Genomic DNA, 27398 nt, shown 5'->3' on the forward strand with positions numbered 1-27398 from the left:
AAAAAAAAAAAAAGAGAGGAAATGGTTGTATTGGGCAAAAAATTTCATGACTCAGTGACAATAATATGACTATACTCTAGAGATATTCATTAGCCAGATAAACAGACTGACAAATAACAACATTGAAATTGTCACATACAGAGATTGACAAATCATGACAGCAGAATTCAATGTATAACTAGACTGGGGTCTATTTTTGCCTTTGCCTGTTGCCAAATTCAATTTCAGTTCAAGAGTGTCATGAGAAAAAAGGATACCATTTTCCTAACCTACCATTACTTGCAAGAAAATTCTGCTGGTCAGAAAATCATCCGAAGCCTAACTAGATATCTCACAGGAAAAAGAGCATACAGCTGAAACTAATCAGCGAATCAACCCTAACATTTACTTGAATATTGCATACATAAGAGTAATCAGAAATAGCACGCAAACAACATGCATTCCCTTTTGCAGATATAACATCCTTGCCTCAAGTCTTTCCACCCTAGCCTCAACTCGTGCTATTCGCGCTTCCAACATTGCCAACCGGGCTCCCCACCTTGTCTCCATAGGGTCTATGCCATCTGCAGTACTTTGAACATAATGTTCACTCTGCAGTGAATCATCTTCCCATGCTTGATAGTGACACATTTCAACAGACCAAACTTCCTGCAAGAACAGCCCAAAATTTTCATAGTCTCAAAGCTATGTTTCACTTGGGGTCACAATCCCACCTCACACCATTTAAAGCTATTAATGCAAATCAAAGATAGCTATTGCGTTTACAACATGTTTATGGTGTGATGGCTAAAGAGTTGTGACTAAAATAAATTTCAATAAATTCTGGACATAAACTTTAAACAGGACAAGTTGTTTTGGTAGTGATATGATCAATAAATTCCACAATCATGGTGCATCATATAGAATGATTAACTAAAACGATTTATTAGAAAACAAAGAGTCAAAATCTGACTTTAACTCACAAACGCCTTTCCTCTTTGGGTTGACTGTACACAAAGAGTCAGTCCCATTAAGATGAGATAAACTGCATTGAGGTCAATTAATTGAAACTATGAACCCAAATTACTTACATTAGACCATTGCTTCCCAAAATTTCATGAGCATAAAAGATACAGCCAATGACTTAGTGTCACATGAACAAAACCATTCATTGATAGTTCAATTTGTATATTTCTTTTCATGTATTTATAACTTCTTCTATCTCCATTCAATTCATATGTGATATGTGCCCACCTAAAATTTCAAAGGCCATTGGGGTCAAGCATACATACTCAATGCTCAAAGGGCATCAGGCAGTAATATCTCAGCTTTCTGTTTTCTGGGGTTTTTAGATTTTCTCTGCTGCCATTCCATTTTCTATCCAATTTCACCACCATTTGTCAAAGACCCACATTCTACAAAACTAAAATAAAATAAAACAAAATAAAACATACCTTTGAAGAGACCCAACAGGAGAAACCTGGAGATTTTTTGTTAGAGCTGAGGCCCAGACAGTGTCGGCAATTATTTTCCAGGATTTTAGGGTTTCTTGCCAATCAAGATTCAGGGGTAGGAGAAATCCAAAGGACGGAGAGCAACAACATTACTCTCTTTTGCTTGACAGAAAGCGCCTCGAGGCAGTCACGCAAATGGGTACTGGTTGAGAGTTGAGACCCTGTGCGCACCCACATCTCATCTCATCAGAATGGACCCACCATGAACCCAGAGGATGACGTGTCAATATCAAGTCTGGGGATGCAGCATAAGAATTGTGACATGTAATTCACCCAACCAATGAAAGTTCTCACGTGTGCAGGTCCACAGGAGTTGAAATAAGAGATAGACCAAAAGACATGATCCCTGTGTTTGACTGAATATGCACTTTCATGATCCCTGTGTTTGACATGATCCTCGAGAATTGCTATCTCCCTTTTCTTTTATTATTTTTATTTTACAGTATAAATTTATGGTTAAAATTGTTTATTTTTTAAATCATTATATGAAAATCATCTTTATAAAAAATTAACTAAATTAAAAATCGTTTAATTATATAACTATAATTAAATAAACAAATAATTTGAGTAACAGTTTGATTCATCGTTAGTTTATTTAATAACGATTACATAATCAAATAATTTTTGATTTAGTTAATTTTTCTGAAGAGATAATTTTCAAAGAATAATCTAAAAAATAAACGGTTCAGATTATAAAAATACACCGCAAGATAAGAATAATAAAGAAAAAAGTCGATGAAAAAAATAGATTAGAAAAGGTGAATATCATTCCCCTTTTTTTATTTGGTCCATTACTTTACATGAACAACTGTGGCACTTACAAATTCGTGAGGATCTCATTTGGAGGACAAGACTAGATAGGACTAAGCAATTAAAAGGGATAACTGTCTTTTCGTCACATGTTTAGTGAGTTTATTAAAAATTTAGGACTGACTCACACTCAAATAACTAAGGATTTTTGTACCTACCATAAAAGGGTTTACCATAGGACTTTCTCTCTCTTTTGCACGTCTCTCTTGCAAGAGTTTTTAGGTCACCAAGAGCTTATTGCTTTGAGACCATGTGGAAAAATTAGATGATGTGTGGAAAATTTTTTATTATATTTCTCTGAATTGAGTATAGACTTCATACAAGATTACAAGGTTATGATCCTATACAAAAGGCTAGAAATAAGCTATCTCCTTAATCTAAGCATAACAAATATGGTAAGATGAATCAATAATTAGTTGACTAAATACAACCTCTAATTAGCAGGAAATCATGTAACGTGATTTTTCTTTTCTTTATCAGATGTCATAATTGAAGGCCTAACAAAATCAAACTCTAAGAACAATAATGACAATAAAAATGGAAGAAAATGACCCAATCCACAGTTTGGACCAAAAGTGATAACACAATGAAACTACAAAGGTGAAAATTACATAGGGAAATTCTATACATACCCAACATTCTTCTTATTTTACCCAACAAAATTTTTAATCATGAATAGACAATTATGTCCCATGATAAAATGACCATTGAGGACAAATGGAAAAAAAAAAAAAAAACCTTTGTTTCTTTCTATACCCAACATCATATCTTCATCTTCATCTTCAACCTCTTCCATAACCAAATTCCAATCCTAACCAAAGTTTTGACCTTATATCATTCAATCAAGTGTTTAACTCGAATGGGGGGTCAAATCATTATTTTCGAGGCTCCAAATAAGATATGTGTGCCAATTTTTTACATTTTCTTTGGGTATTAACAACTTGAGCAACTTGGGTTGGGTAAAATGAGAAAATATTAATTTTAAAAAAGTGATGGTTGGGTAAATTGTGAAATTAGGTAAAATAATAAGATTTTTGGGTATGTATAGAATTTCTCAATTACAAACAGAAGAACTACAGGGACGAAAGTTCAAGTTGGGCAAACTCCAGGGACAAAAATGTCTTTTGGCAAAAAAGATAAAACGGATTGTCACGTATTTTGCACGTGACAGCTCCGTCCCTCTTTACCTCCTCCGAAGCTCCAATTCGGCGAGAAAGCCAAGAAGAGCAACAAATCAAGGAAAAGGACCTCTGTTTTCTCCCGCACAGCAAGCTTCCAAATTGCCGGCCATGGACGGCCAATATTCCTTATATTCCTCTATTATCCGTGATCTTTCTTGCTTCTTCTCTTCTTCTCTTCTTCTTCTCTCTTGCTCTCTGCTCTGCTATGCTGCAACCCTTTACCCAATCATCAGCTCAAAGAAAACCAAGACTGGTCTAGACCCAAAACGCAATGGGGTGCGTTCAGGCCAAGCCTTTGACGAGTTCTAAACCTGGGGGACTAGATAAGCTGGAACTGGAAAATGGGTATGTGGGAAATGGTTGGTTTGATGCTCACAGAAGATCAACCGGCCACTCACAGAAGGAGTCTTTCAGGCCCTATAGACAGGAGCCCAGAATTTCAAATGTTGAGCCTGGTAGTAGCAATGGTAATGCAGGAGAAGAATGGGTGTTGTTAACTGGTAGTGAGGGAGAGAAAGATAGCGAGCGTATTCCTCATAGAATATCAGTTGACGAGGAGAAGATGGTGGATGGTTGGCCTAAATGGCTCACTGATAACATTTCAAGAGATGTTTTGGCTGGCTTGGTTCCCAAGAGTGCTGATTCTTATGATAAGCTGGATAAGGTTTGCTCTTTCTCTTCTCAGTTTCAAACTTTTATGGTTTTGAATTATTGCATATGGTTAGAATTATAATTGTTATGTGATACTTATCAAAACAAAAGAAAATGGTATTTGGTATGTTATATGGATGCTTTCTTATGCCTTCCATAGTGATGGGAAATTATATTGTTCTGATAGTTTGTTGGGAATCTTGAGTGGTTTTTTTGATGGAATCAACAAGCTAAGTATGCTGGACAGTTGGAAAACTTTGGATGTTCTCGTGTTCAGATTGGGGGTTACTCATCTTTCCTCCCTTTTCTCCATTTTATAGGAAATTAGAGAGGAGGGGGATCCTTTGATTTGATTCTGAAAAATTGAAAACTCAGACCAACAAAGCAATACAGTTTCTTTTTAGGCTAATTACAATTTGGAGTCTATTATTATACTTGTTTTTTGGGTTCCCAAGTAACTAAAAATTTAAGATATAAAATCTTAATTTGGCTGTTTTTTCCGAGATATTCTTGGTAATCAAGCAAAGCACAAGTTTTTTAGTCGGCTAGATCATTATTGAGAGGAGACTGGTATATGAACTTGTAATTTTTTTCATTTAAATGCTTGGTGTTGTAGGTGGGCGAAGGAACCTACAGCAATGTGTATAAGGCTCGAGACAGGGATACTGGAAAAATTGTTGCCTTGAAGAAGGTCCGATTCGATTCATCAGAACCTGAGAGTGTTAAATTTATGGCACGAGAGATTACAATATTACGGAAATTGGACCACCCCAATGTGGTTAAGCTTGAAGGACTGGCGACATCAAGAATGCAGTACAGCCTTTATCTTGTTTTTGATTTCATGCAGTCAGATTTGGCGAGAATTATTTCAAGCCCTGAAGGGCTTACTGAACCACAGGTTTGATTTTCTCCTCATTTTATGGATTCTTAATTTGAACACTTTGATTCATTGTAGACTCTCAATTTCTCATCTAAAGTTTTGATACAGGTCAAGTGCTATATGCATCAACTTCTCTCAGGTCTGCAGCACTGCCATGATAGGGGAATCTTACATCGAGACATCAAAGGATCAAACCTATTGATAGATAAAAATGGAATGCTGAAAATTGCTGATTTTGGGCTTGCAAGTTATTATACTCCAAACCCTAAGCGTCCACTCACAAACCGAGTTGTGACACTTTGGTACAGAGCTCCTGAGCTACTGTTAGGTGCTACAGATTATGGAATTGGCATTGATCTTTGGAGTGCTGGATGTGTCTTGGCTGAAATGTTTACAGGGAGGCCACTTATGCCTGGTAGAACAGAGGTAATTCAATACGGGGGTGTGTGTGTGTGTGTGTGTGAGAGAGAGAGAGAGAGAGAGGATTGAATTTATGATCTTACTTCCATTCGCTACTATCTCAAACACATTTTACTTGCTTTTAGGTTGAGCAACTTCATAGGATTTTCAAGCTTTGTGGCACACCATCAGAAGAATACTGGAAAAAACTGAAGCTGCCTACAACTTTCAGACCTCCGTGTTCATTCAAACCCAGTCTTCAAGAAGCTTTCAGGGATTTCCCTTCATCTTCTTTGGGTTTGTTGAGCACTCTTCTTGCTTTAGATCCTGGTTATCGTGGCTCTGCGTCTTCAGCTCTCAAAAATGAAGTATGTACAAATTGGAAGGTTTACTCTTTTGATGAATTTTTTATTCCAACCACATGTTTTGTTAGTAACTATAATGTTCTTTGTTGCAACCAATGTTTTGGCATATTCTTGAGTCTTTAATAATGATTAAGATTATTTATTAATTACTGCTCGTTTCTGCAAATTATTCAGAATTATATTTGTTAACCTGATGTATGTTTCTCTTCTGTTTCTTACTTTATTGTTCTTAGGCTTAATTACAGATATCACCCCTAACCTATACCTTGTTTCACATTTGCCCTCCAGACTAAAATTTTTGACACTTTACCCCCCAAACTCAATTCCGTTAACAATTTACTTCAAAACCATTTAAAAATTGATTTCTTGCTAGGGAGAAATTAATTTTTAACGGTTTTGGGGTAAAGTGTTTAATGGAATTGAGTTTGAGGGGTATGCATCAAAAAATTTTAGTTTGGGGGCAAAGTGTCAAACAGGACATAGTTTGGGGTGGTATCTGTAATGCACTATGTTCAGCATTGCAAGTTTAGCGTATCTCATACTGAATTCTAATGTACTAATGCTCATAAAATTTTACTTCATCAATAGAAAACGTTGCACTCCATCTAAAAAATACATTATTTGAAAAGCATCTATTTTAATTTTTTTTTGTTTTTTTGGTTTTACAACTTGATGTACAATAATTTCTATATGTCTATTATGGATCTGCACCCCCTGAGATCTATCACTTAAGGCATGTCCTAGGAACCCTATCTTCTGACACCATGCATTTGATATGGATATTGTTTGTGATTATGTTTTATGTGTAGTGTTTTTTTTCCCTTCTTCTGTAAACTAAATTTATAAACCAAATTGGAGATGTGGCATATCAATTTCCTATGTCCCATACCTTTTTCAGCTATGCTAGGTCTTGACATGCTACCATCTGAGCTAGATCACAATGTAGAGTGCTCTCTCGCCAATGGTTTGAAACTTGAATTTCTCTCTCTTCTTACTCTCACCCTTTCAAATGGTTTGTTTCTCTTCTACTTGCTAGTGTGTGTTTTTAACATTAGGGAACAACTCAGGTTTGTTTCTCTTCTACTTGCTCGTGTGTGTTTTTAACATTAGGGAACAACTCAGGTTTGTTTCTCTTCTACTTGCTTGATGGTAATTATTATCTTTCCTGATTTGTGAGCATCATGCCAAATAGTATGAGTGAGTGTACACTTGACCGTCTGTACTGTTGTTGAATTTGCATTGCTAGTGTACACTTGAGTTGTGTGTTAATTTTTTAATATGATACTAAAAAGTACTCTGTTCTTACAGTTCTTTTTCAGAAGCCCCTTGGCATGTGACCTTTCTGGTTTACCTGTAATCTACAATGAGGATGATGAATCGAAACTAACCAATGAGCAGAGAAAGTAAGTTGATGCTTCGCCTCAGATAATGAATTTATCTTACAGCATGACATTAGCATCCTGTTAATTTGTTCATTTTCACTAACCTTGGCTGCAATTTTTAAGTGAACCTTGGTTTTCTATCTGTTAGCTCTCCAATTATGGCTTTGTAATGATTATGAAATGTGGCTTCTGTTTTTCTGTAGATTTAAGTGCAGGAACCTATGCATGTGCACATGAGTAAAAATCATACTGAATAGATCATTCAACTGTATGGTAGTGAATGATTTTGGGAATAACAGGCATAAGAGGGCACATGATCCTGGCACCCTAAACCCATGAACACACACACACACACACACATACGCAAGCATGCTCTAGGAAGTAATTTAAAATACGTAGTTAATCCTGGACTATTCCCTCCATAAAAAAAAATACCAAACCCTAAACGACCAAGATTAAAAGTGCTCTAATCTTATCTATAGAAAGAGATCTAATAGCATAAGATTAACTACTTGTTTTACCTACTTCCTAAAGCCTATTCTATATGTGTCATGCATTTGTGTGTACCAATATCTAATAATGTCTTAAATAAATGTCATTATTTAAGGTCATTTTTCTGTAATAATATCATTTGTCTAAACTATTATGTTAGTCATTAATTAAAGGATTATGGAAATGGTGTATGATTTGTGCTGTAGACAGAGAGAGATAGAGACTGATCATGCAGAAATAGAGGGAGGCTGGAGGGTTAATTTCATAGTTTGATAAGTATTTTGTGTACATGGCATCCATTACTTAAGTAGCGTGAAATATAAGCCTCACATGATTAGCATGTGCAATTCCCGTATGTTAATGGTCAAATCTAACGAAGGAGCTGTTTGACACAATCTAAGAGTTCGAGGGGATATTACAACTGACCCCAAAGTTGTAAGGGAAGAGTATGATATTAACCTACAGGTACCATGTAGAAGTTTATTATTCAATGAATAGAATTACATAATACAGGGTCTCTATATACACCTCTCATTCCTTAGCCTTCCAGGAGAGATAACAGATAAACAAGTAATAGAACACCCAACCCTAAGAGGAATACGAAACCCACAAGGAAGCTAGTCCTTGGGTAGCAAGACTTCTTCTCTAACGTAACCATGCAACCAATAACCATAAATTATATGAGTAGTCGATTTGATATTTAGATTTATTACAGACTGGAATCAGGTAGTACCATGTAAAAAATTTAGACTTCCCTTTATAATGGCTTCTACTTTTTATATAAAATTTTCTATACCAATATCTTACATTTGTATACTTGGAAATTGATTGCCTAATGCAAGGATTTAAGGTGTAGTTTGTTGCTTGAGGAATCTGATTAGAATTCTCATTGTATTAGGTCTAGGAATTCTAAAGTGAAACGGTCCCGAACACTGCGGGAACACCGGAGACAAGATGTATCTGCTGAAAAATCTAAAGAAATTTCTGTATCTTCCAAACAGGTAAATGTAAGTCCTTACTTTCAGCGTTTCAGGTTCCCCTCATCCCTTCTCCATTCTCCCCTTAAGTCTTTTGTCAAGGTGCATCAACAATTTCATAATTAAGTGTCCATTTGGATGAAAGGATTTAAATTGAGGGATTTAGATTTGAGTTTTTAGTATAAATTTCTTAATTGGACTTTTGAAATATGAATTTTTTATGTTTATAAAATTGACATATAAATTTGGTTATTTAAAAAAACAGGTATTTCAAATAGTCAAGAGAAAAAAGTTATTTCAGTCCCTCTTTTTCTTGAATAATTAAATTTATAAATGGACTTTTTTTTTCATGAAAAATTCATATTCTTAAAAGTCTAATCAAGGAATTTGCACTAAAAGCACATACAAATCCCTCCTTTTAAATTCTTCCATCCAAATGGAACCTAAAGTTAGGCACACCTTAGTTTGAAACATCGAGATGGCCTTTATTTCCACTGGAAAAGCAAAACTTGCAAGTTATTCGAATGCATGTAATCTTTTTCGGGGGTATTGAAGACTATGTGATTTGTAAATATGTTCAGGAGCTGGAGAAAACTTCTGAGTCAAATGTTGAAAGTGAAGAGCCTGGTAGCACTACCAGCAGTACTTCCTCTAGTGTAAACCAGGCTGGCCGGAAAGAAAGCCCGATCTTCTCGCTTTCCCCAGTTCAATTTTCCAACCAGAAAATGTCCCCAAGAGCCCAAGCCCATCCCAATGCTGTTAAGAACATCAAGAATCTACCTCCAATACCCAAGTCTAAAACGCACACCACCAATTATAACAAGGACAGCAGCATGTACAGATCAAATCAGATCATCCACAGGTCTGCATCCACTAGAGAATTCAGAAAATCAAATCAAAGGGAGCAATTAGAACTCTATGCTATTGATAATCAAATCATGGGATGACCAAGTAGAACTGAACCATATTTGGTGTTGTTATCGTTTGCTGCACCTTTAGGTTTCTGTTCTGTTCTTATTTGTATAATATGCCCCTGCACATGAACCGCTCTGTGTTTGATATGTTGGTGTTTAGTGAGGCAGCTAGGAAGAAAAAGAAAATCAAAGGTTACATTTCTTCTTTAGGGGGCTTGGTTTAATTGGATTATTGCAACGATCCCAAGTCTAGGCACTTTGATCCACATTTTTATCTCTATTTTCAGCTTCTCACAAATTATTCTAAGAATATGAATATTTGTACAATCACAACTGACTATCTTGTGTATTATTTCTTTGATAGAGGTGAAACCTACTAGTGACACACTTATGTGGCTTCCATTTCAATTAGAAATATTGTACACAAGAAGTAGTAATTCCATCGTCTTTAGGTTGTACTACTTCAAGGAATTGTTACAGGGATTGTAAAGAATTATGTCAGCATTGAATATGAATTTCTCTAAGGTTGATGGTGCTAGAAATCTCATCCTTATTTTCTATTAGCAGCTTTATTTCCATTACAATTCCTAGTTTTTGTTGTTATTCTGAATATATTTGGTATCAGAGCTAGCTAAGCTGAACTTGTAAAAGAAGGCTCAGAACACTAGGGGGCTAAATCTGTAGGGTTGGAGCTAACGGTTCACAAAGAGCATATGGAGGCCAGCTCTAGGATTTACAGGACTCCTTCGCTTCGGTAGCTCACAAACAGGTAGATTTCCACAACAACATGAAAAAAAATAAAAAAAATAAAAAAAATCTAATTCAAGAATTTCTGAAGAATATAATGGCAGAAATACGACAATTAAGAATATGCATCGACCAAATTTGTATCCATATACTCTTAACAAATTTTATTATAGTGCTTCTATTCATACCCTAAATTTTTTTATTAGTCGGCTTTTGTTTTCTTTTCTTTTTTTTTTTCACCTCCAATTATACTCTTTAAATAAACTTACAAAAACCAAAAACAAAGACAGCCAGCAGCTCTCTCACCCTCCTCTTTGCTGCCAGTCACTGGTGTTGGCCCACCGCCGGTTGGCGACTCCTCTCCCTTCATCCCTCATCATGTCACCTCGCTCTCTTACCCTCCCCTGCAAACCTTCTCTCTCTCTCTCTCTCTCTCTCTCTCTCTCTCTCTCTCTCTCACATAGTACCCTCCTTAAGAAGTGCCAGGGACCTCACTTGCCTCTAGATCGATGGCTAGTAAATGTACTCAAGGTTGGAGGCCAGGGGATGAAAATAAAAGTAATTAAAGTAATTAACTCAACTATATATTTATCACCAAAACTTATTAGAATTCAAATGGCCGTAGCCCTAACAATAGATGCATGCATACATGTAATTTTCATGCAAAGTAGGCCATATATAGACATGCAATCCATCATCATGACACTCTCTAATCTCTATGTGCGTTTCTCAACTGAGAGAGAATTTTCTCTCTAGCTAGCTTTTCATCTTTGATGTGGAATTTTCAACCATGACACACAAACTGTATACAATCAAGAGGGCGATCATCAAGTAAACAAGAAGGGTTGGGATTATGGGATACAATAACTCTATTTTATATGTGATTGATAATCAGATTCATACATCATAACGAGCATCGGTGAACCTGTTCTTGATCCACTTGAAGCTGTTTCTTAGGCTGGTTTTGACTTTACCTTCCATTGTAAATACGTTGTATGAGGCAATTCTCTTCTTCCTCTGGATTTCTGGATCGCTTGATGTTGCAAACCCATTTCCCTTCTGGGACGACCCGTTGAAGTTGTACGAGTTCGAGTCCTCCCCGAACCCGAATTCGCCGGAGTAAGCTGAGGTGTACCCAGGGAATGACTTGCTCTTCTCCATTATCAAAAGCTAGCTAGCAAAAGCCAACTTTTTCTTTTTTGGCCAAAGCAAAAGCCAACTCAATTTGTTAGGAAACCCCTTTCTCAAGCTTCATGATATTTATATTGTTATATAAGCAATGAACGGTGGTGATTGAACATCAAGGAAAGTGGATGCACGCATGCATAATGATCTAGTGTGGTTGCAACCCATGTGTGATGTTGAGAGGCTGCTTTTGGTTTGTCACTATGGGGACTATGGGGAGGGGAATCATGAGGGCAGTGGAGGTGATGGTGTTGGGTTGTTGGTGGGCCCTAGTTGTAGGATATGCCTTGATCACTGATGGTTCACATGGTGGGATGCAGACACAACACAACTACTTGGGGGTCATGGTAGGACCATTTGGTCTAAGAGTCCAAGTATGAGTCTATCTCTTGTTCGTACATTTATCAGAAGAATTTAACTATCCCCAAGTAATATATACCATATAATATCCCCTTCTCTCATTGATTCTGTCTCTTCTCTCACTCTCTTTCTCGATAAATTATTTTATATATCCGATATATAGTCACGTGGTGTCACCAATCTAACGTGTCATAATATAGGTGAATGTTATTAATACTATACCCAATTAATATAAATACACAATCTAATAATACTCTTACATATTAGATTAGTTATATAACGTAACAATATATCAGATATACTTAATAATTTTTCTTCTTTATCTCTCTCTTTCTCTCATCTCTTATTACTATATTTCTTTCTTTAAGGGATGTCACATCACTACAATATGAGAATAAGTAAGTTTTTCCTATTGTCATTGGTTTCTCATTTTGGTTCTTAAAAGTTTTTAATTTGGTACTTAATTTTAATTTGGGCGTTTAGTAAAGGCAAAATAAAAGATATTTGTTTACAAATGAACATAATGAAGCAATGACAATTTGTCCATTTAGGAGCTCAATTTCTAAATTCTTAGTTCCTAGAAATATGTATGTTGGTTAATTTATCTATATCTTAAGCTATACATGCACTTCAATCCACTCTTGAATATTAGCAAGAAGGAATAGTAGATTGTACGTAAAGGAGAAAGATGGAACAATGGGAAAGTGTAAGGTTTGAAAGTGGGAAGATATATGAAGAATTGATAGTACTTAAATTAATGGACCAAGTTGTCCTAATCGCATCAAGTTTTTTAAATGAATGTTTTAATTTTTTTATCTACTAAACGCATAAATCAAAATTCAATGATTCAATTATGAAGTTTTAAAGTTTAGGAATCAAAATGAAAAAAGATATTAAAATAGGAGACGTTATTGTATTTAATCCTTATAATAATTGTTATATATATAATGAATACTTATCAACAACCAACAACATTATATGATCAATTAATGTAATCAAAAATTAATATTGCATTTATTTTTGTCCAAATGTAATCTCTCTCAAATTTTCTCTCTAACATTTTTCGAATCCCAAGTGACTATGACATGTGACCAAAAAATTTGATCGCTCTAGCATTATTCGAAACTGAATTATGCATGCATGTATATTTACATATATAAGAGGTGGTTATTTTTGACACGACACAAATCTGACATGGAATTAGCGGATTAAGGATGACTATTTTTTGATACAAACACAATTATGATACGGCACACAAAACACGAATAATAAACCGATTGGATTAGTGTCAAATATGAGTAATATGATTATGACATGATAAACACGTTTAACTATTGTCTAAAGAAAATTAGTAACTTTTCTCATTTTTTAATATTTAGTATATGAGCCTTTATATAATTATAGAGTTCTTTTTTAATTATTGTGTTAAGGTTATAATTAAATTAATTTTTGGTTTATAAGTGATGTATAAAAGATAGTTTTGGTTTAAAATAAAATAAATTATGTTTAAAATTTTATAACACAAGATAAATTCGTCAATCCAAACACAATACGATTACAAACGAATTAAATTAAGATCCAGACATGTCACATTAACTAAATATGTTATATTAGAGTAGACTAATATTCAACACAAAATGAGATGATATAAAGGCGACCCACTAACACAAATTACCGCTTCTAATTTACATGTCTAGTCAGTTGGTCCATCACGGTGGCACATAGAAAGTCAGCCTGCCAGCTTTAACTTTATGAAAAGGTGTGGAGTCATCTCCGACTTTATGCTAATTGATGTTGGCAGGTTTCTGCTAGCTCGGTGCTGTGTGGGCCTTGGTGTATTATGATTTGTGATGCTGATGCATGCATTATCTTCAGCACTTATGCATGCGCATATTAATTACCTAATTATTTAATTATTTGTTTAATATATATATATATCCGTTATTATATTATAGACATAAATTCAATTTAGACACATAACTATATGTGCTATTTCAACAGGGTCCACAAATTTTTAAATATTTCAAATATACACCTGATTTATTATGTAAATTGTAAAAGCTTGTAAAGACTTGAGAAATTTAGAGAAAAATCTGAAAATGTATTGATATATTTTCTGTAATGAATGAATGAATGAGTGCGTGAACTGTACATAAGCTGGGTATATAACCAGAGCTAACTAAACTGATTCTTACAGACTTACTAACAGAACCAACCAAAATATTACACCTGACAATCTATTAATAAAGGCAACTAACTAATTACTAACTAATATTAACATCCTCCTCAGCTTGATGGTTGGGTCTAAGCATTAAGCTGGAACAAAGATAGGAATGTTGAGGTGAGCAAAGGCCCTTGGTGAAGACATCAGCAAGCTGCTCAGTAGAAGAGACAAATTGTAACACCAGAGAACCAGCTTTCACCTTTTCCCTAGTGAAATGAATATCCACTTCAATGTGTTTAAGCTTGGAGTTATGAATAGGATTTGATGTAAGTGCCAATGCAGAGATATTATCACAGTATAAGATAGGTGTAGAGGGCAAAGAAATTTGCAGATCTGCAAGCAAGTTCTTAAGCCATAAGATCTCTGAGGTAGTATCTGCCATGCTTCTATATTCTGCCTCAGTGGAGGAGTGAGAGACTACATTTTGCTTCTAACTACACAAGGAAATAGGATAGCCATTAAGAAGAATGACAAACCCTGTAGTAGACCTTCTGTCATTAGGATCACCTGCCCAATCTGCATCACAATAGGCTTGCAAAGTATCAAGCAATCCTGCAGAAACACATGTCCAGTCTGTATCATAGTAGGCTTGCAAGGTAGCATTCTGTAAGGTAGCAGAACTTGAGCTTCCTCTTTTGTATGTAATCCCATAGGTCAATGTACCCTGTATATACCTTAAGATCCTTTTGACTGCTATGAGGTGCTGATCTGTAGGATTCTGCATAAACTGGCACACATTATTGACACTATAAGCAATATCTGGCCTGGTAAATGTCAAATATTGCAGGCACCCTACCAAACTCCTGTAAAGAGATATGTCACTGTCAGAGAGACAAGCACCCTCATCTTTTAAAAGCTTCACACCAAATTGACAAGGTGTAACATGAGTATGACAAGTATCCATGCATGCCTTATGTATGATTTCCTTGGCATATTTCTGTTGAGAAACAAACAAACCATCATTCAAATACTGAATCTGCAAGCCTAGAAAATAATGTAAATCCCCAAGGTCTTTCATATCAAATTCCCTTTGTAACTCATCTTTAACTAGCTGAATATCACTCTCAGAATTTCCAGTAATGATGATATCATCAACATACAAGAGTAGATAAACTCGAGATGACTCAACAATCTTAACAAACAATGATGGATCTGCATATGAAGGACTAAATCCCAAAGAAGGTAAATGAGCTGTGAATCTCTCATTCCAAGCTCGAGGGGCCTGCTTAAGACCATATAATGATTTTTCCAACTTACACACATAAGTAGGATGAGTGGAATCCTCAAAACCACCTGGTTGACACATATAGACCTCTTCCTTCAACAGACCATGTAAAAAGGCATTTTTAACATCTAATTGATGTAAATTCCATCCAAAATGAGCTGCCAATCCTAGAATGGTCCTAACTGTGGTATGCCTAACCACAGGACTAAAAGTCTCATCATAATCAACACCTTGCTCTTGACTAAAACCTCTAGCAACAAGCCTAGCCTTGTGTCTAGCTATTGAACCATCTGAGTTTTTCTTAATCTTGAAAATCCATTTGCAGCTAACTAGATTTTTATTAGGAGGAAGAGGAACAAGAGTCCAAGTTCTTTGTGTCATCAAGGCATCAAATTCATCCTGCATAGCTGATTTCCATTCTGGGATTGTCATAGCAGTCTTATAATTGGAGGGCTCTATGAGAGAAGGAATAGAAGTGTCTGAAGATATAACGGACAAAAAACCTTTCTTCTTAAAAACGCCTCTCTTACCCTTTGTGATCATACTATGATTATTGACAGTGGCATTAGTAAGACCATGAACAGGATGTAAAGTAGTGGCATCTGAATGAGGACTTGAGGTATATGTATTATCCAACATGACTGAAACACCACTACCAGGCACAGTATCGACTGACATATCACCATTATTGCCCTCAAAATGAATGATTGTTTGAGTATTAGACAGAGGAGACGCATGTCTATTATGCAGAGGTGAGGCAATAGGTGACTGACCTGAGAGATGAGCATCTGTAGAGAGAATTTGATATGTAGGAAACTGATATGAAGCACTAACTTGATCATTACTAGCTGAAGATCTTCCAAGAACTGGTGAGTCATTAAGAACAGGTGCAGGCAAAATAGGAGACAACTGAGTAGAATTAATAACAGACTGAACAAATATAGGAGAAGGAAAAAGTGGCTGAATAGCTTTCAGAATAGGAGAGGAAGCAGAAGTAGACACTGATGGTTTAGCAGCGTATGGGAAATGAGTCTCATCAAAAAGGACATGCCTAGACACAATATATTTCCTTGCAACAGTATTATAACAAATAAACCCCTTGTATCCTAAGGCAAAACCAAGAAAAATACATCTAATGGTCTTGGGTTGAAGTTTGTTTGAGTTGTAGGGTTTCATCAAAGGGTAACAAGCACAGCCAAACACCCTCAGATGCTCAAGGGATGGAATGGCATGAAACAATTTTTCAAATGGGGAAGTCATGTGTAAAATAGTTGTTGGCATCCTATTAATGAGATAAACAGCCATAGCACAAGCATGATACCATAAAGGATTTGATAAGGAAGCTGTGTGCATGAGAGTAACAGCTGTTTCTCTTAAATGCCTATTCTTTCTTTCTGAGACACCATTTTGCTCAGGTATGTAAGGACAAGACACTTGATGAGCAATGCCTTTAGAGGATAAAAATTCCTTAAATTGAGAACTCATATACTACCCCTACCATCAGTGCGCAGAGTTTTAATGGAAGTAGAAAAATGATTAGAAATATAAGCACAAAAAACTGAAAGAAAGAAAAGACTCCACTTTTATTGCGCAATGGAAAAATCCATGTGTATTTGGTACAGTCATCAATGAAGAGTACAAAATATCGAAACCCATCCAAGGATGGAAAGGGGGCAGGTCCCCAAACATCAGAATGTACAAGCTCAAAAGGAGTAGTGCTATTGGAACTTGACAACTGAAAAGGCAGTTTACTAAACTTGCCAGCTAAACAGGGTTCACACATGGAAGAGACACTATCAGATGTACTAGACAACCGACACTTATTCAACATAATAGAAGCTATTTCATTAGTAGGATGGCCAAGCCTTTGATGCCATAAGGAGTGTTTGATGTGCTGTCCAAGAAAGCAGAAAAAGAAGGTGAAGATGAAGATAGAGTAGAAGCAGATGGAAGATGCAGAGGAAGAGGATAAAGACCATTTCTACTCAGTCCCTTGTAGAGAATTTTGCCCTGCACCTTGTCCTGAATACAACACATATATTCATCAAACCACATTAGGCAATTATTATCCTTACATAGCTGATATACTGAAAGTAAATGAGCAGCAAGATTTGGAATATTTAAAATATCCTTTAAGGCTAAAGTACCAGTAGGAGTAACCAATTTACCATTTCCAGTGTGAGAAATGTGCAAGCCCTCACCATTTCCAACAGTGACTGAATCAGTAGAAGGATACGCAGTCACTTCAGTAAGATGCTGAACCTCATTGGTCATATGGTTGGTTGCTCCTGTGTCTGCAAGCCAATAAGGAGTGGGAGAGGTAGTAGAGGCATACATAGCAGATGGAGCAGAGTGTTGCTGTTGACTAGGGAAACCAATAAGGAAGTAGCACTTATCAGCGGTATGGTTGTGCTTGCCACAATACTGACATTCAATAGAAGATGAGGCACCATTGCCATTCTGAAAGTGGTTAAGCGTCCTACAAGTCTGTGCCCCATGACCATGTTTACCACAGAGTTGGCAAGTGAGACCATGTGTCCCACCATGCTGACTAGTAAAGTGACCTTGAAAACGACTATTAGGACCATTATGAGAAAACTGACCATTATGACCATTATGAGAAAATTGGGCTCCAGAATGATCATTGTGATGTCCAAATTGATGAGAAAATCCACCAGTGGGAGGAAAACTACCATGCTGACCACGACCTCCATAGAAACGACCCCCATTAGAAAGCCGACCCCTGCCCTTAGCAAAAAATCCTGTCATGCCATCAAAAGGAACAGGAGGATAACCATAAGGCATGAAGACAGAAGAAGGAGGAGTGAAGCCTGGGGGAACAAGAGGAACAGGGTGGGGGGTGTTAGAAGCTGAATTAGAGGAAGAAGCATATGATGGCAAAGAGGCAGATGGGGAAGCCTTTGCTACCATAGCAGTAAGAGGAAGCAAGGAAGCAGCTTTGAGAAGAGTCTTCAGCTCACTCATGGAACAACTAACAAATTGAGCTCGGATTACAGTTTTTATAGCAGCAAACTCAGAAGGTAAGCCACGAAGAACAGTGACAACAACATCCTCATCATCAAGAGAGACACCAACAATAGAAAGAGCATCCCTAGCAGCCTTGACTTTATCAAGATACACCTCAATAGAATCTGAACCTTTCTGTAACTCTTGGAGGTTAGACTTAAGCTGAAGAATATTCTGGCGGCAAGGTGCAGCAAACTTTTGCTGGAGATTAAACCACATTTCCCTAGCAGTCTTACTGCCAACAGCACAAGAGAAAGCAACAGGAGAAAGAGTCTGACCAATCATATGCACAAGATTCTGATCTTGAACATCAGAGGTGAGTCCCTCAGTGGAAGAGAAAACATATTGAGAAGGACATGAAAAAGAACCATCAATGAAACCATAGAGATTCTGACCACGCAAAAATGATTCCATGCGAAATAACCAGGTAGGATAATTGGTCTCATCCAGAAGAATTGAAGGCAAAAATACAGGAGAAAAAGATGAAGTAGTCATGATTAGACCAAAAAAGCAGAAACGAGAACAAGATCACAAGAATTTGGGAGTGTAAAGAAATTGAGGGTTTCAAGAAAACAAGGGGCAAGAAACAAGTTGAAGAAACAAGAACAACTTGCAGAAATTAAAGAAATTGAAGAAATTGAGTGACAGAAAAGAGTGACACAAAGATCGAGATTGAATGGCAAAGAAAATAAAGTACTGAGAATGAAAAGAAACTGTAGAAATGGAATCGCAAAGATCGAATCAAGAAAATCAGAAATTAGAAACTGTAGAAATTGAATCAGAACCTAGCTGAGCAAGAAAGTCGCCATGGACGCCATGGACGCCTGGGCTCTGATACCATAAAAGCTTGTAAAGACTTGAGAAATTTAGAGAAAAATCTGAAAGTGTATTGATATATTTTCTGTAATGAATGAATGAATGAGTGCGTGAACTGTACATAAGCTGGGTATATAACCAGAGCTAACCAAACTGATTCTTACAGACTTACTAACAGAACCAACCAAAATATTACACCTGGCAGTCTATTAATAAAGGCAACTAACTAATTACTAACTAATATTAACAAATTGAAAAATGAAATTTCGTCCATCAATTTATTGAGAGATCAGTTAAAAGTTAGCTTGCCTTTTGCTAATGGGGATTAATTGGCGACGTGGCACCAACTCAGCATACATTTCCCGTCAAATGAGCAACACCTGTCCACTTGACACGGGCCCACACACCCATCACCTCTTTCCCACTCGTCGAACGCTCTCTTAACCTTTTAGTCTCCAAAAAACATCACGTTTTCCCCCAAATTCGAATATAAATCTCTCACTTGTGTTCAACGAGCGAGAAAGAGGTGATGAGTTTGTGGACCCGTGTCAGGGGTTAGGTGGACCTGTGTCGCTCATTTGGCGGGAAATGAGCGACATGAGTCCACCTAACCCCTGACACGAGCCCACAAACTCTCACTCTCTCTATTATTATTAAATTGTTGGCCTGTGTCGCTCATTCGGCAGGAAATGTTTGCTGAGATAGCGCCACGTCATCAAGTAATTCCGGTCAGCAAAAGCCAAGTTGTCATTTAACTGATCTCTCAACGAATCAATGGACAAAAATTCATTTTTCAATTTAGATAATAGATCGGGTGTATATTTGAAATATATTAAAGTTCATGGACCCCGTTGAAATAGCTTATATAGTTATGTGTCTAAATTGAATTTATGTCTATATTGTATATATGAGTGTATCCTTCTGAACTTTGTGTATGAGTGTTTCCTAGCTTCTAAGAGAAAATCTACTGTTGGGAATTGGGATTATCATCGTTGGGTAGGTGTAATGTCCCTGAATTTTTCCATTATTTATTTTGGAATTTTGTTAATTTTCTAATAATTATTTGATGTTATTAGAATTTCTTTTCATTTATTTGGTGAATAGAATTTATCCTCTTCAGAGTGACACTTTTTTTCTGAAGTCAAATGGTCAAGGTAGGACCATAGTAGTATAGTGCACGTTTCTATGAGTCCAATAAAGTTTATTAATTTAGCGTGGATTAGAGTTTGCGAGAATGAATTATGAATTTTCGAAATAGGATAAGTATTTAAGATTATTTTTTATTTTCCAAAATTTAAATTTGAGAAATTTGATTTTTTATAAAAATTCTGGAAGTCAAAATGTTGTTTTAAGGTCTTAGATAAATAGTACTTAGTGAAACGAGTACGCAGAATTTTTCAAGAGATATTTTAGAGTTCAGATGTATTTTTAGTAAATTAAAGAAGTTTGGAGGATTTTAGAAAAAGAAAATTTATTTTTTTTGATTCAACAAGCTGACTGGACTGACAAAGTGCCACGCGACATGAAGTGGTTTGCTAGAGCACTGACGACTTCGTTTCGACTATAGAAGACCTATGCACCGGACCCAAACCCATGCATCGACCCGCAACCTAACCCATTTCCTCTCACCCGTTTACTTGTGGTTTCGCCCATTTATAGACTCAACAAGATCCACATGTTGACCTACCAGATCCCGCTTGACTCGACTCGCCTCGCACAATTAGATCACCTGTTTTTCTTCAATCTTAGCCCTTGATCACCTACAAATCATCCTAGCCATCCATATTTAAAGGATTGATCTCAACCCTTAGTTCCAGCCCCTCGTATCTAAAAATATGCCTCACTTCACCCCTCATTTCCACAACTTCTCATTTAGCTGGTTTTTGTGAGTTGAGAGCTTTTCACTCTAAAAGTCTCTCTCTCTCTCTCTAATTGTGAAAATAAACAAAAAAGTTGGAGTTTTCCGATTCTAGCCTTTTAAGGCATACCACTTGTTGGGAGTCTTTGGGCGCGCATACCAAAAAGTTGGAGTTTTCCAATTCTAGTCTTTTAGTTGAAACTTTTTCCTTCCCCCTTGGAACAAGTTTCATTTTTTAAGTAGTCCATACTTCATAGTTTAATTTTTTTGGGTTAAGATTTTACACCATGTACATAACAATCAAACATGAGGCTAATTGTAGAGAGATTCTGCCAAATTTTCGACCCGTCTTAAGAGTAAGATATTTCGGTAAGATACCTTGAGAACCTTGAACTTGGTCAAGTTAATTAGACTAAGTTTGATAATTAATTAGGCTAGTGAGCCTAGTTGCTGGCAGCTAGTACGTATGTATATATACTCAATGGTTCTTTCTTCTTTCAAACCCTCCTAGGGAATTTGTAGAGTGTTTTGTATCTCAAAATAACATCCTTTGGAGTCTATCTAGAGTATGTTAAAGTCTCTTTCCATTGAACCAATTGATTTGTATAAAATCCCGAACTCTTAATGAAGGGTAAGACTTTTTGAAACTCATTCTGCCCTATTAGAAACTGTTTTGTTTTCACAGATTTATTTCTTATTTTGTGCCAATCACAATCCATCTTTGAGTCTTCGATCTATTTACAACTATGCAACCTTGAGAAGGGATTTCTAAAACCAGCTTACATTTATAGAACCTCGGATAGTCTTTGGCTGGCCAAAGAAGCTTACCTACTTATGGCCATACTCTATAGGGAGCAAAATATGATTGCTGATAGGGATTGTTGATGTGAGCTTATCTTATAGTTTGGGCCTCCATATTTATGATTCCCTGCAACCTGATATCTCGGGCCTGTTAAAAGGGTGGAGTAGGAATGAAGTTTTATTTCAAAACTAGCAAAAATTTAGCCCTCTTAAATAGAATTTCCTTTTCTTTCAAAAAAAAAAAAAAAAAAAAGAATTTCCTTAAACAAATTTTAAGAATAGCAGAAAATAGGGTGTGCAGGACCCACATATGCAAATTAGCACCAAATTTTTTTGGGTGCGACTCTAATGGCATGCGGATGTGGTATTATCAATTTATTTAAATTATAACATGTGTACAATTGTAAGAATATATATAATTAAGGTCTAAAGTTTTAAATATTAATAATTATATATGTGTTATAATTTGAGTAAATTAATAACACTATATTGGCATGTCATATGATGTTATATAACACAGAAGTGATCTTGGGAAGAGGGTTGAATTTTTATAATTGTCAAATTGGGGGGGGGGGGGGGGGGTGTTTGAATACGGGATTAGGGATTAATTAATAAAAGATACACATGTATCAGATTAGTGAGAAAAACTCAATTTAAACATAAGCAGCTGGTTATTATATAAACATTCAACAGAAAACACACTAAACCGTCTCACGGGTTTCTAGCACATGAAGTAAACCTTCATCACAAGAAGGAAAAAGAGCCATAAAAAAAAAAAAGAAAAAAAAAGAGTACACATAAACAAGTTAACTTATTGAATGGACACATCCATTAAAACTCAGACAAACTCTCCTCATCCTCTTCCACTACCCCAGAGCTCAAGTACTGAGAATTATCGGAATTCCTCACCGAGCAATCTGCACGAATTTCTCCCTTGGAGCCAGTCAACACACTGAGTTGCCCCATCTTGATCATGGAACGCACAAACTGCTCAAAGAACAAAGTCTGATTAACAGCAAAGCTAGTGACAATGTCCCTGGTCCTTTTATCGGTGTACAAATCTTGGTCTGATGTGAACAAACCTTGGCGGTTCATGAGATCAACATAGTACTTGTTGTCAAATGTGTCGGGAGACCGGATATCGAGCACCGTGGTGCTGTTGGTGTCACTTGCAGGGCAAACTTCTTTCAGGTCACTAGCAAAAGTTTTGTCCATGGTAGGGTCTTGGGTTGGGTAGAGTCTGTCAGTGAAGGAGGAACAATGGCCAATGCCAATGGTGTGGCCACCAGAGAGGGCTACAACATCAGTGGCGTCCAACTTTTTCTTGGCAAGCTCTGTGAGAAGTGTGCTGGTGTTGCTTGAGGGTGCGGGTAGGTTTTCAAGGGTTGCATTTTGTGTGGCAAAGTTTAGTCCATCTTTCCTTCCCAATGGCACATCATAGTCAGGGCCACCAGCCTGCAAAAAAAAATAAAAAAATATTAGAGTATTCAATTAATTTAAAATTAATCGACAATGGTAAAAAAGACACATTCAATCTAAAACCAATAGACAAAAAGTTTAAAAAAAAAAAAAAAAAAAACTCTTTGGGAAGCAGTTCATCAAATTCTCCTTCTTCTTCGTCTTTGTTGAGTTAAATTCAATCAGTGAAAAGACCCCATTCCACTACTATCCCTCCTAGTGTTGCCTTCTTTGTTGGAATCTGCTTGTATTAAATAAGTAAAGGCTAACTTTTTTCTGTGATGAAATCGTTTTTTTTTTTTTCAAAGATTTAGCTATAGGTTTTTCTAATTTGGGGATTTTAAAATCTTAATCTTTTGTAATTTAATTTAAATTTTGTAAGATTTAAAAAAGGATAGATATATAAGTCTTTAAAAAAACTTACATGAAAAATAATTATGAGTTGAAAATAACAAATTCAAATATTATAATTGACATGGAAAATTCATGTTATTGAGGCACCCTAACACTCCCCTAGAAAATATTGCACATTCTTTTAAGATTTTTAAAATTTGTACTAATCTTTACTTCTTCCTAGCTTCTCATTGTCAATGGCTCTCGCTCATACACTAATTAAATTTGGAAAAGCAGCACAATTCCAACTACTAAAGCTGCTAAGATTTGTTAATTGTTAAGTAAAGTATTTTAAAGTAGATAGTCATGTGTTGGAGGAAATTTTAATATGAAAATCATAATAAATTATAATATATGCCTGGATTCTCTCCCTTGGTCTAACCTAAAAGGTTCTAACAACTTTCACAAGTAGAAACATTTTAAATCATAAGAAAAAATGCATTAATTAGCTCAAGATTCAGATGCCCCAATGGGATGAAAGTAAACCATTGTATACAGAAAACAATGGTCAATATATGGGACTAAGTCTATATATCATGGTTTTAAAATTAAGTTTTGTATGTTAAAATTGAATGCAATGACATCACATTTTATCAAGTGCTTGTTGGGTATGTCAGCAATAAGAAATTAAATACGGTGAAAATTGGTTACACGCAATGCAAGAATTCATTGTTCCACATACATCCCAACAATAACATCCATTTATTCTACCCTGTGGAATAACATATCTTTGAGATCTGTGCTAAAAGTTAGGTTGAAATATTGAACGGTGGATAAGGACAACAGGGAATTAATTAAGGTAGATTCAATGTGCAACGTACCAGCTTTCTGCAATATAAAATAATCTCTACTGTAAAGACTTTTGCCTCTCTCACTCTCACTCATTTTTTAGGGCATGTTATGGGAGGCTTAAGGCTGATATTTTAGGGGCTGAGGTCAACCACAAAAATGAGCCCTCCATGTATATTTTTATATACATTATTTAGGTTTAACATAACATATAAGTATATAAAGAATTCATAAGATTTGGGGTCGAACCCTCAATATTTAAAGACATGAAATTAATTATTGACTTTTCTTACCTTCAAATTTGATCTTAAGAGGGCCTATTCATTAAAAATATCAAGTGCTTCCCTAGAAGCGCTTGCCTAATAGGACGTACGTATTATATAATCTAAAAAACACTTTTATCCATTTTTGTCAAAGAAAACTAAAAAAGCATATTCCATAAAATCCACAATTTTATACACTTTTGAGAAGTCTATATCAAATACACTTAAACTAGCATTTTCATAGTGCAAGAAAATACCAACTATTTATGACTTAATGTATGAAAAGGTGACTAAGAAAATTACCAGGAAAACAGAATCCCTTGCAGCCAGGGCGGTGATGTCAGCACAAGAAACAACCCTTCCACACTTCTTGTGAACACGGTCACGGAGGTCATTGATGATTTCAAAAGCCTTCGCCCTCAAGCTCAGGTTGGGAGGTGCCTCCTGTTCACTTGGCCCACTGGCTGAGCCCTCAAGCAACACAGACCCATCACATCCCTGCAATATTATTGTTCAATTTTACAAATAAATGTTGTTAAAGTCTCTGGCTCATCATCTCAACGCTCCAATTAAAAAGTCTAACAAACCAAACTTTTGAAAAGCGAAATTTGGAAAATTAACCTAAATTTAAGTTAATTAAAGACTTCGAGCAGTGGTGCTCGAGAGGGATTCGAGCACACTTCTCGATGGTCAAAATTCTATACTTTTTTTAAAAAGGGTTAAAAGTCTTTAATGAAAACAAAAATGGGTTAGTTTTCCAAATTTCTCCTCTTAAAAAAGTACATTTTTAAAAGTAAATTAGTGACCGACAAAGACCATTAATCAGGTTTAATTTTGAATATAATAACTGCAAGAAGTATATTTAAGTAAAAGATAATTAAAGGTTTAAAGGCATCCCAGCTGTGCTTCAAGAATTAGTTTGAAAGGTAGCTCAATTCAGATTTGTCATTAAGCTGAATCCTTCTTCTGTGAGTCTCTAACATGTGGTCATCTGCTAGTAATTCTTTTAGTGAGGCAATTTTAATAGTGCTGCTCTCACAGATGTCCGGTGAGATCCACATACATGAGTGGGCCCCACCCCAAAATAGATGAGGGAAGATCCCATTATGCCTGCCCCCATTCAATAAATTTATTATCCTCAAATTTCCCAATTTCTATCACTTTTAACAGTTTAAAGGAAAATCCACATATTTGCTTAAAATAATAACACTAAAAACATAAACTATTATTCTAACTTTCGTTCACTAAGATGACATAACAGGTTTTTACTTGCACTAAATAAATGAAATCTAGAGTAAACCCATTTATTGAACAATTAAAATACTGTCAATTTAGTTGAGATCCAGAAAATTGAAATAATAATCGATGCCTCTAATTAATACTGCTTTCCTTAAATTGCTAATTAACAAGCTCCAAATTGGCAGTGACTTCGGTAAATAGAAGGAAGAAAAGAAGTAAAGGTCAAAACCAATTTCACCATATTTATGCAAAGAAAATGCTTAGTGGATCTTCATTAATTAGCAACCCCATTACAGGTTACTAGTACTAATCATCCATTAAGTCACTGGTTTCAGGCATTTTAATTTGCAAATGGGTTGGCATTAGTGAACCAAAACTGTAAATATTTGAGGTTGATATATGATTACCTGAACAAAGCAGTCATGGAAATGGAGACGAAGCAAGCCAGCAGCTTGGCCAATGTCCTTTTTGAAGACTTTCTTAAGCTGCTTTCTTATGATGGAGTCAAGCTGAGGACAGCTGGACTCATAGAAGGTCCATGAAAGTCCCTTAACTATTGGCCCAGAGGCTTGTGCCTCTGAGAGTACACAAAAGTAGGAAGAAAGTAAAACAGAAGAAATCAGAAGCAGAGAGGAAGATGAAGCAGCACCAGCCATGGTTTTGTTTCTTGATATAGATAAATTGAGCAGCAGAGACCTCCTTTTTATAGGCAGATATTTCATTTTTTTAAGATTTTGAATTTGAATAGCATATTTCCTTTTTTGGGTCTGTTGAATAATATATTTGCTAATTTGGGTATTCATTATAATTATTTCCTTGGCAACAATATTGGAAGTGTATTACCAGTGACAAATTGACAACTACTATTTTAAAATTTTAAAGATGTACGGTCATATATTGTAATGAATTCATGTGTAAAGATAATGTTAGATAATATATTTATATTTGTAAGATATAATATTAATAATATTTATTTATAATTTAATTATATCACATAACAGTTTATTAATTATATTAAATAATTTTTTTAATAGTTAAATGTATTTTAGACCTCATTTATTTATGTTAAGAAACTATCGCGTTATTTTGTGAAAAATAATTAAAGTAATAATTGGTATTTTTAATATTATTGTAAAAAAATTCTTCATTAATTTGAATATCAATTAAAAATGACTTATGACACAAAGACGCGTGGTGAACACATCTGATTCTCACTCTTTCACATTCATTGCAACTATCCTCCTGTTGAAAAGTCATGCAACTGAAATCTTATCCGATAAAGGACGTACAGGAAAAAGAAGTGAAATCGAACTTTTTTTGTCGAGTAATCAAACTTGGCACCCAAGAATCTAAATTTGTAATGATTCAATATTCCTGTAGTCAACCGACGAAATTGTAAAGTGGCTATGTAGAATTAATATGTGAATTGCTAAACTTGACTTTAATTTGTTAATTGTCATGTACTCATA

General features: G+C 35.7%; 4 protein-coding genes and 1 long non-coding RNA gene across 6 annotated transcripts; 1 reads left to right on the plus strand and 4 right to left on the minus strand.

Annotated features, from left to right (window-relative positions):
- Positions 1-66: 66 nt before the first annotated feature.
- LOC147277559 (uncharacterized) lies at positions 67-1636 on the minus strand. The gene is made up of 2 exons (XR_015124065.1): positions 1434-1636; positions 67-648 (listed from the first exon to the last, which is right to left on the minus strand). It is a non-coding gene; the product is annotated as an uncharacterized LOC147277559 (long non-coding RNA).
- Positions 1637-3545: 1909 nt separating this feature from the next.
- LOC147277560 (putative serine/threonine-protein kinase At1g54610) lies at positions 3546-10724 on the plus strand. 2 transcript variants are annotated; one of them, XM_086255472.1, is made up of 7 exons: positions 3546-4148; positions 4752-5033; positions 5124-5441; positions 5561-5782; positions 7088-7182; positions 8552-8660; positions 9212-10724. In XM_086255472.1, the coding sequence occupies exons 1-7, from the start codon at positions 3756-3758 to the stop codon at positions 9575-9577; spliced, it is 1785 nt and encodes a 594-aa protein (XP_086111598.1). In that variant the 5' UTR covers positions 3546-3755; the 3' UTR covers positions 9578-10724. The 2 variants fall into 2 exon arrangements, with proteins under 2 accessions (XP_086111598.1, XP_086111597.1); XM_086255471.1 differs by having other exon boundaries at positions 3741-4148; positions 8552-8654.
- Positions 10725-11012: 288 nt separating this feature from the next.
- Positions 11013-11517, minus strand: LOC147277561 (uncharacterized). The gene has a single exon (XM_086255478.1). It carries the CDS (start codon positions 11450-11452, stop codon positions 11189-11191), a length of 264 nt encoding a protein of 87 aa, XP_086111604.1. The 5' UTR covers positions 11453-11517; the 3' UTR covers positions 11013-11188.
- Positions 11518-17124: 5607 nt separating this feature from the next.
- LOC147277562 (uncharacterized) lies at positions 17125-18597 on the minus strand. The gene has a single exon (XM_086255662.1). The coding sequence runs from the start codon at positions 18595-18597 to the stop codon at positions 17125-17127; it is 1473 nt and encodes a 490-aa protein (XP_086111788.1).
- A 3842-nt stretch (positions 18598-22439) lies between these two features.
- On the minus strand, positions 22440-26610 carry LOC147277563 (Peroxidase superfamily protein). Its single transcript, XM_086254141.1, has 3 exons — positions 26337-26610; positions 24994-25188; positions 22440-23242 (listed from the first exon to the last, which is right to left on the minus strand). The coding sequence occupies exons 1-3, from the start codon at positions 26583-26585 to the stop codon at positions 22619-22621; spliced, it is 1068 nt and encodes a 355-aa protein (XP_086110267.1). The 5' UTR covers positions 26586-26610; the 3' UTR covers positions 22440-22618.
- Between the last annotated feature and the right edge of the window lie 788 nt (positions 26611-27398).

The sequence above is a fragment of the Dryas octopetala genome, chromosome 8 (genome assembly GCF_963921425.1).
Source record: "Dryas octopetala chromosome 8, drDryOcto1.1, whole genome shotgun sequence".
Lineage (NCBI taxonomy): Eukaryota > Viridiplantae > Streptophyta > Magnoliopsida > Rosales > Rosaceae > Dryas > Dryas octopetala.

Coding starts and splice junctions, on each gene's coding strand:
- LOC147277562 (XM_086255662.1), bottom strand. CDS start 18,597: ATGATTGGTCAGACTCTTTCTCCTGTTGCTTTCTCTTGTGCTGTTGGC.
- LOC147277563 (XM_086254141.1), bottom strand. CDS start 26,585: ATGGCTGGTGCTGCTTCATCTTCCTCTCTGCTTCTGATTTCTTCTGTT. Junction 25,189..26,336: donor TCCATGACTGCTTTGTTCAG/GTAATCATATAT, acceptor ATAATATTGCAG/GGATGTGATGGGTCTGTGTT. Junction 23,243..24,993: donor CAAGGGATTCTGTTTTCCTG/GTAATTTTCTTA, acceptor TTTTTTTTGCAG/GCTGGTGGCCCTGACTATGA.
- LOC147277560 (XM_086255472.1), top strand. CDS start 3,756: ATGGGGTGCGTTCAGGCCAAGCCTTTGACGAGTTCTAAACCTGGGGGA. Junction 5,783..7,087: donor CTTCAGCTCTCAAAAATGAA/GTATGTACAAAT, acceptor CTGTTCTTACAG/TTCTTTTTCAGAAGCCCCTT. Junction 7,183..8,551: donor CTAACCAATGAGCAGAGAAA/GTAAGTTGATGC, acceptor TCATTGTATTAG/GTCTAGGAATTCTAAAGTGA.
- LOC147277561 (XM_086255478.1), bottom strand. CDS start 11,452: ATGGAGAAGAGCAAGTCATTCCCTGGGTACACCTCAGCTTACTCCGGC.